At 41.7% G+C, this 9,006-nt stretch overlaps 1 protein-coding gene across 2 annotated transcripts; it reads left to right on the top strand.

Annotated features, from left to right (window-relative positions):
• The first annotated feature begins 3,933 nt into the window (after positions 1-3,933).
• Positions 3,934-8,701, top strand: CUNH1orf53 (chromosome unknown C1orf53 homolog). Of its 2 annotated transcripts, none has more exons than XM_028120302.2 (3): positions 3,934-4,138; positions 7,160-7,261; positions 8,517-8,701. In XM_028120302.2, the coding sequence occupies exons 1-3, from the start codon at positions 3,938-3,940 to the stop codon at positions 8,586-8,588; spliced, it is 375 nt and encodes a 124-aa protein (XP_027976103.1). In that variant the 5' UTR covers positions 3,934-3,937; the 3' UTR covers positions 8,589-8,701. The 2 variants fall into 2 exon arrangements, with proteins under 2 accessions (XP_027976103.1, XP_027976102.1); XM_028120301.2 differs by having other exon boundaries at positions 3,934-4,201.
• Positions 8,702-9,006: the final 305 nt, after the last annotated feature.

Raw genomic sequence — 9,006 nt, 5'->3', positions numbered from 1 at the left:
TTTATTTGCAACAAATCATGTAAATATTTTCTAATCTGCATATGTATAGAATGTTAATTTTAAAATTTCATATGGAATTTTTGCCCAGTAGTTAGGAATATGGTTGTTTTTTGTAAGAGTTATTTACTTGAGAGAGAGAGAGGGCACACACGAGCGAGGGGAGGGGCAGAGAGAGAGGGAGAGAAGCAGACTCCCTGCTGAGCATGGAGCTCCACCTGGGGCTCCATCTCATGACCCTGAGATCATGACCTGAGTGGAAATCAAGAGTCACACGCTTAACCAACTGCACCACCCAGTTACCCCTCGGTAGTTAGGAATATGTATTTGAGAATGAAGAACCACTGACTCATTTATCCATTCGAAAATGCATTATTTAGGGCGCCTGGGTGGCTCAGATGGTTAAGCGTCTGCCTTCGGCTCAGGTCATGATCCCAGAGTCCTGGGATCGAGTCCCGCATCGGGCTCCCTGCTCCTTGGGAGCCTGCTTCTCCCTCTGCCTCTCTCTCTAAAAAAAAAAAAAAAGAAAAAGAAAATGCATTATTTTTCACTAATTGTCAAGGTACTATAAGAGAGGCTGTAAAGATAATAAAATGACATGTTATCTACTGTCTTATGATCTGATTGTTTATGATCTGACGGGAAAACAGTGCAAAAAAAATTCATAGGGAAAGCTAAAATGAGGCAAGGAATTGTGGGAGATCAAAAGGACATCAAGAGGGGAACCAGAGGAACAATGAAAACATGTTTTAAATGACACACAAATACGAAATACTAAAAGAACTGGGTGGGCTGATAGAATTTATTTTGCCTTTGCAAGGCACACCGTTGTGGACATTTGTTAATCGTGCCCCCAGCATCAATACAGGCCATTCTCAGCCATGGGTTTGGGTGGAGCTGTACATAGGCAGTTCCAGGGATAGGCCGTTTGGCTTATGGATAACGTATGTACTCATAAAGATTGGTTCAGGAATGGATACATGGTGAAGAGATGGCTGTTAGGACTCTGGGGGGCAGAAAGGCTTTTTCTTGTCTAGGCACTTCATAACAAGACTCTCCTTTTAAGTGGACAAGGGTGAGAAAGGATGAAGCCCTAGGAGCCGTTTGCAGCCATCTTTCATGAATGAGAAAAGAGCCTGCCTCAAAAGGGAATTAGCACTGAAGAGGCATAGCTGAAAAATGGAAAGACTGAGCCCTGGTAATATTGTTGAGCCCTGAATGAAGTCGTGCAATTCCTTTTATTCTCACCAGATTAAGTTGTATGATCTGTATCTTGCAACCTAGAGAAGCCTAACAACTATTTAAAAAATATAGATGAAACTTAGGGGAATGCATTTCTTTGAACTCCTCTTCTCCTCCTCCCCAAAATAACCAGCATGTCCAGTATCAACATAAACATCTCAAATGATGGGAAGAACTATAAAACATATCCAATCTCATGTTACATGCAGAGATGTGACACAAAATAACTCTTTTTAAAGCAAATCTGGATGTAAATGCCTTGCAAATAAAGTGAGGACTTACTTTACCATTCTAAGGTAGAACATTGTGCCCCACTTTCATATAATTTTGTCTAATGTGAGCGCAGAGAACCTGAGAAGAAATGAATACATGCTAGATTAAGGTAAGGGTCAAGCCCTGAGGACGCTTTTTTTTAAATTTTTTTATTATTATTATGTTATGTTAATCACCATACATCACATCATTAGTTTTTGATGTAGTGTTCCATGATTCATTGTTTGCGTATAACACCCAGTGCTCCATGCAGAATGTGCCCTCTTTAATACCCATCACCAGGCTAACCCACCCTCCCACCCCCCTCCCCTCTAGAACCCTCAGTTTGTTTTTCAGAGTCCATCGTCTCTCATGGTTCATCTCCCCATGAGGAGGCTTTTTAAAACAAGAGACACAATGAATGAAACTTAACTTGATGTGAAATGACACTGACTCTAAAGTATGAAGATCAAATGAAAATTGAAAGAGGCAGATAATCTATTCAGTGTATAAATGATACTCAATTATCAAATGTTTGGAAATTATTTGTAATAATACATTTTATTAAGCTCTTAATTAGATTTGTCATTATATTTAAAAAGTAAATGTCTGTAAGACTGCACATACAGTGGGGCACCTGGGTGGCTCGGTTGGTTGAGCATCTGCCTTCGGCTCAGTTCATGATCCCAGAGTCCTGGGATTGAGCCCCGCATGGGGCTCCCTGCTCCTCGGGGAGCCTGCTTCTCCCTCTCCCTCTGCCTGTCGCTCCCCCTGCTTGTGCTGTCAAATAAATAAATAAAATCTTAAAAAAAAAAAATGCACATACAGGTAACATGTCAACAGTACAAAACATCTTTCTCAGCCTAAGTGCCCAAAGGCCTTAACTGAAAAGGAAGATTTTTTTTTTTAAGATTTATTTTCTTATTTGAGAGAGAGAGATAGAGAGAGCATGAGCGGTAGGGGCAGAGGGAGAGAATCTCCGGCAGACTCCACGCTCAGCACGGAGTGGGACGCAGAGCCCCATCTCACAACCCTGGGCTCATGACCTGAGCTGAAACCAAGAGTCAACCAAGAGTCGCTTAACTGACTGAGCCATCCAGGTGCCCCTGAAAAGGAGGATTTTTAAACCTGGGAATGGAGGTAATATGGAAAGTTTCTGGTTAATTCAGTGATCAATTTTACCAAGTGCTTTGAAAACCATTTCTAGGGGCGCCTGGGTGGCTCAGTCGTTAAGCGTCTGCCTTCGGCTCAGGTCATGATCCCAGGGTCCTGGGATCTAGCCCCGCATTGGGCTCCCTGCTGGGCGGGAAGCCTGCTTCTCCCTCTCCCACTCCCCCTGCTTGTGTTCCCTCTCTCGCTGTGTCTCTCAAATAAATAAAAATCTTAAAAAAAAAAAAAACCACATTTCTAGATCTTTTTTAAAAAAGTATTGTTTTTAAGTTTTGAAATAATTAGATTCACAAAAAGTTGCAAGAATAGATATAGAGAGGTTCCCTTTACCCAGTTTTCCCCAATGGTTACATCTTAAATACTTACAATACCAAAACCAGGAACTTGACATGGCAACAAGGTGTATATAGTCCTACATCTTATCACATGTGTAGACTTGTGTGACCATCATTATCAGAATACAGAACTATTTTATTAACACAAAGATTTCCCTTGCTCTGCTGTGTACATTCACACCCACCCCCTTATCCACCAATACAAAAGTTTTGTAACTCTGTTGTAAGGTGAGTATTTATTTCCTATTTGTATCTGGCTAATCTCTTTCAAAATGCTGTCCCCACCCTTTGAATTAATGTCATGAATAAGTCCTCATCCTCAATTTTTTAAAACAATGCAATCAATCTGATCTTCCAGACTAATTTCCCTTATTCCAGAATTTGGTTTGGGAAAAAGCACACAAATACATCTAATTTGTGGTGGATTCCCTTCTCCAGTTTGGTCCCACCTTTTCATAGCTTTTCCTAAAGTCCCTCCTTAGTTTTCCTTGTTTTAAACTCTTTTCTCACATCACTGAGGAATCTCAAGATCCTGATAAGTAATTTATTATTCCAACAGAAAGGAAATCGATTTCCAAAATAGGATTCCAATTTATTAATTCGCTATGAGGTTTATAATGGACCAATAGGGTCAGTTCAATCACCACCTACTAAGAAAATTCCAAATACCCACTTTTCACCACCGAAAACAAAATGGAATACTTAAAATTTAGGCCCAAAGATTAGAAATGGCCCACTCCTCCGCGTCCCCGCATCTTGCTGGAGTTTCATTAGCCGCCTAAAAAGTCCATTTTATTTCCGCAGTCCGGGTCGGAGGCCCGAGGCCCCAAGCCGGCCTCCCAGCGCGCAGCCCGGGACCCGCGCCCCGGCGCCCAGGCCCGCGTGGCCGCCCCGCCGGGGCCCTGCGTTGGGCGCTCCGCCTCTCTGGGCCGGCAGCGGCCATGGCGGCCACGCAGATCTCAGCGCGGGCGCTCGCCGGGCTCGGAAGGCTACCTCAAACCACCCGGCCACCAAAACCTCTCTGGGTCGTAGGAGGGTTCCGACAGCACCTCAGCTTAACTCTCTCCTCCGCTGCTGAGGAAGACCGCAGAGGCTCTGTGCCCCGCTCGCAAGGCGGACTAGAGAGAACGACGAGGCGTCCGGTGAGCGAAGAGTTAACAACGGCCGAGCAGCGGATCGTGGACCTGCACGCGGGAGCGTGCGCGGTGAGGCCTCTCCTGCCTGCCCGGCCAGGCCCCTCCTGCCTGCCCGGCCCCGCCCCCGCCTCGCCCGGCCCCGCCCCCGCCTCGCCCGGCCCCGCCCCCGCCTCGCCCGGCCCCGCCCCGCCCCACCCAACCCAACCCGGGCCCGGCCCTGGGATCCGTGCGCCTGCGCGCCCCCGGCGGACGACGAGGTCGCTGGAGGTCCGCGCAGTCCTTCCTCTGGCTTTGGACAAGCACGTGCACTTACCCTTCCGACCCTTTCGCTTGAAAACTGGCCAGTTCCTTATTATGGGCAAAGAGTTAACGTATATTTGTATTAAGTGTGGGTCCCTTCTGACCAGCGTCCAAGCTAAACTCTGGTCGCAGTTTGGGACCCATCATGACTGCGTGTGTGGGTGTTCGTGTGTTGGGGGGCGGGGGTTAAGGCATTGGTGGAGGAGGTAGACAGGAGCTGAGAAGTCACAGGAAAAATGGGCTCTGTATTTATCTGTATTATCAGTTAAACACTTTGCCATGTGTTACTAGCCAATGATACTAATAATGCAAAATTTTTTAAAAAGATTAATTTTTGCTACTATCCTTTCGTCTTTTCTTTACACCTTAACAGAGCACAATTGTAAAGGAAACTAATATCAGGCGTTTACATTCTTCCCAATCTTGAGCTATGTTTTCTTCTGTTTGGAGGATTTGACAATCACTTATTAGTGCCAATATCACAACTTATCATCTCCCGCTCACAGTTTCTAACACCTCAGACTACATAAGTTTAAAGGGAGCAGGTTTATATTTTTATTATCTTGAGAGAGCAAAGGAGTTCTAGCGTGAAGATACAAAAACAATGTAAAAGTAACCTATTTAATACTCTGTGTGTGACTAGTACTTGATGTCTGGTGTAGAGTTACCTGGTGTTGCTTGAACTAAGGGACTAGAGAAGAAAACCTTGAAGATTTTCTAAAATTGACTTTTTTCCCCCCACTGCCAGTTAGTAAGGCCCTGGGAATCCACTGTTTAGCTCATTCAAGTGTCGAAACTTCTGCATAAAGATTCATCAGGAAATGACTGGCAGCTTTTGATTGATCTTGTTTATAGTCCATTAAAAATCACCATATAAATATGGTAAATATAAGCAAAAGTTTCATTCTTTTTAGAGTAAAGAGCAGTGGCTTGTAAAGACAGGTCAGTCAGCCTGGGAAAGGAGCAGGACTTTTTCTCACTTAGGAAATCATCCAGGTTTCATCATTGAGTGTCAGTATCACAGGTGAAATGGCTGTCCAGGAGACCAAAAGTAAATCCCAAAACAAGTTTGTTGTTTTTCTTTTCAACAAATCAGAACTCCCCTCTCAATGGTCCTTTTCCCACACCTCCAGGCAGATGGGTCTCTTTCTCCTGGTGCTGATCTGCATGACCAAACATCTTATGTTTTCCAGCCACTGGACGCACTCCTGTCACATCTATGTCTGTTGCCACTGTTACCTGAGGCTCCTTTACTGAGGACAGATTAAGTTTGTGTGGGCAGCCAACAAGCTGGAAGTTTCAAAATCAACACAGAAAGCAGGAGAGCAGGCGCAAATGCAGGAGCAATCTGTTTGTTAGGCTTATGTGCTAGATAATTGCCCTCGGAAGACCCCCAGAAACTATGAAAAGTGAAAAGTGAAAAGAAGACTGCTAACAGAGCTCCCAGTGTCTTTTTGTTTTTCTTCCAAGTGTTCAAACACAGGTTTCATAAATAGAGAAGTGAGGTTTTGACAATTGGTCATTCTAAAGTAGTGTTTAGTGCTTCTGGTTTCATGTAATCTGCTTCTGTGGTCCCAATAGATTTGAGAGGCCCTATAGACTGGCCTTGAGACTTGCTTGCTGGATTTCTGCTGCGGGGGTCTGGCTTGGCTGGAATACCTTAAGAGTAGACCTAGACTTGCGCTCTCTGTGCCTTTTTGCTTCATGCTTTATTCATGGCTAAATTCTCAACCAGATTAAAATATTTAGCCATTAAGGAAGACACTCTGAAGAAGTAACTTGTGGCACATACAAAAACATGTTAGAAGACATTTCCATGTCACACATATTTTAATGTAGAAGTTTATACAAGAGTGATGCAGAGTTACTTCATGGTAAAAGGGTTATATAAAAAGCTCAAGAAAAAAGTTCCTCTACAAAATCTCGAGGATAAATAATATCACCCACATGACCCAAATCCATAGAATAGGCTGCATTATTTCCTTTGCCTTCACAGAGGGTACTTGGGATACTTTTTAAAAACCATGTTTGAATGTCAGTAAGAGTATGCTTCCTTGACATCTGAAGTGGTGTAGTAAAAGTTTCTTTTGATCAAACTTGTGAAAGCAGTGAGTGTTAATATGTTAAAACAATACTTTTTTCACGTAAAAACAGAACTAACAACCCTCCCCAAAAAAGAAAATAGTGTAAAATGTGCAATGGAGTAACACATCATGAAGGTAAAGAAAAGTGTTCAATAATAGCAAGGTAATACTTTTCTGTAAGGACTGTTGGTTTTGATTAGCACCTTTTCTGTAAGTTTAAATCATTATCCACATATTTTAAGTACTGAAATTGCAACTGCAACTTCTGAGTGAAAGTTTATTTTCAGCCTCTTAAGCTCTTAAAGTCATCTAAATCACCTGTTATTAAACTTGTTCCCTAGAAACCGAATGAAAAATACCTGAGCAGTGGCTACATAGTTATTGGATATAGAGGAGTTCTTGTTTTTCCATCAACTTCTCATTTTTCTCAAACTGTATATTTTCTCCTTATGTCACATAAAGTTGGATTGTATATAATGTTGGAATGCATTCAGTCTTCAATTGCAAGTGCCACCAAAATTGCTGGGAAGAAGTTTAATATTGTTCAAAGAAAAATTTTGCAGTGTTTTAGGAGTAGAAATTATGGTGAGGAGCTATGGTGAATATTGAGATTAATGAATTGTTTTATTTCATTATTCTTCAGGCTGGCCAGTTACACTACGTGGATCCAGCTACTGGCTATACCGTGCTCACACAGCTCGCCCACTTGCAGAGAGGTAAATGCTGCGGCTCTGCCTGCAGACACGTGAGTAGCAAATTCTCGCATTACCGCAGCAGTTTTCGGTGCTTCCGTAACTTCGTAAATACCTATTATTTGAAAAACAAGTCAAATAAAAAAGCTAAATAGACCTGGAGTGCACTTTTCACAAGCCACTTTAGCCAAGGACAATGAAGTCCTTAGGACCAACATAGGACCTTTAAAGTTAATGGCATTTGGTAACATTTCACTGTGAACATCAGTCCCTTGAAATGCTGTGATTTGGAATTCATGGGAGTTCTTTATTACAAGGAAACTTTTCACGAGGTTTCAAATAAGTCACGTTCACTAGGCAAGTACAAAGAGGGCAGGAAAAGAAATCCAGCATATTGCAAACTAGTTCGCAAACAGTGTTTTTGTCTTCATTATTAGCCGAACAAATAGAAATTTGACCAGCATTGTGAAGTGGGTTTCCTTTAGATACTAATGATTCCCCCCACCCCCACCCTTTTTCCCCTCCTTGGGTCCTTCCCTCCCTTCCTTTCTTTTCTTCTTCCCTCCCTTCTCTCTCTCCTCTCATTCTTTCTGTGGCTGTTTCGTATTCTATCTTAAAAATAACCATGAAGCTACCTACCCCAAACTTAGTGCTGTACATTTCCTAAAATGTGTATTTCAGTGAATACATCTGTGCTCACTGATTAAGATGAACTAATCCCTCCCTATGCTGAGCAAGAAAAATAAATGGGACTGGATTTGTCACTATAACTTTTTAAAAGCATACTAATAAGGTAAATTGTTACATGTTAAGATTATAAACAGGTAACAACCTCTATTTACAGACCACTTCGACTTTATGTTTGGGAGCAAGAAGGTATTATTTCCTGTAACTGACCCACTTTACAATTAAGGACTAAACCCTAAATGCATATATTGGCTGGAGCCAGTATTGAAAAATTAAGCCTTCACTTTTATGTATGTTCCTACCTGTGTCATTAGCTGTTTCTAATCAAATGCATTAAGAGCTTTGCATAAATTGAGGACTTGAGAATTTTCTAAGAGTGAGTTTTTGACAGTAGAATTCTTAAAGTTAGAAGGATGCATTTAGGAAGTGATTCTTGGACCCTAATTAGGACCATTTGCCAGAGGTTGCCATTATTCTCCTCTTAATCTGCAGGACCCAGTAGATCAAATGATCTATATATAACATGATTAGAAGTCTCCTTTTCCACCATGAGAAGTGTTGTACTTTTTCAAGATGCCTGTGAAATAATTCAATAATAGTTTTGTTTTATTTCTTCTGCAGTGTCCATATGGTCAAGTCAATGTTAAAGATCCATCTCAAAGGAAGAAATTCAATTCATATTTTTATGTTTGACAACAGTTTCCTCTCCTAATTGAGCCTGTATTAAAAAAAAATACCCTAATCCAGAATTGCTGTCTGTGCTGTTAGTCCTTGAGCACTAGTTTAATCATAAGTACATATATTAAAAGAACATCAATAAAATGAAAAAGCTAGCAAATGTTTGCGTGTTTCTGAAGTGGCACATTGATAGTTATTTTCCTTTCTTTTTGCTTCATTATCAGACACATATGTTGAAGAAAGAAAATAATGACTGCCATTAAATAAATAGTAGCAACCGGGTCACATTAGTAGCTCTTGATTTTTCCTATAGCCTCCGTTCTCCTACTGTTTTCTCCTCCGTGTTAGCAACCCAAGGGAGGTTGCTGGCAAATAGAAGAGTTTGAATACATTCTTCATTTTATTTATATCTTGAGCTATAAGAAGATTGATA

Source organism: Eumetopias jubatus, unplaced genomic scaffold (genome assembly GCF_037043125.1).
Source record: "Eumetopias jubatus isolate StellerSeaLion01/CBP00866 unplaced genomic scaffold, mEumJub1_p1.0 scaffold_12, whole genome shotgun sequence".
Classification (NCBI taxonomy): Eukaryota; Metazoa; Chordata; class Mammalia; order Carnivora; family Otariidae; genus Eumetopias; species Eumetopias jubatus.
The sequence above is the reverse complement of the archived record's forward strand: the minus strand, read 5'-3'. Positions and strand labels throughout refer to the sequence as shown.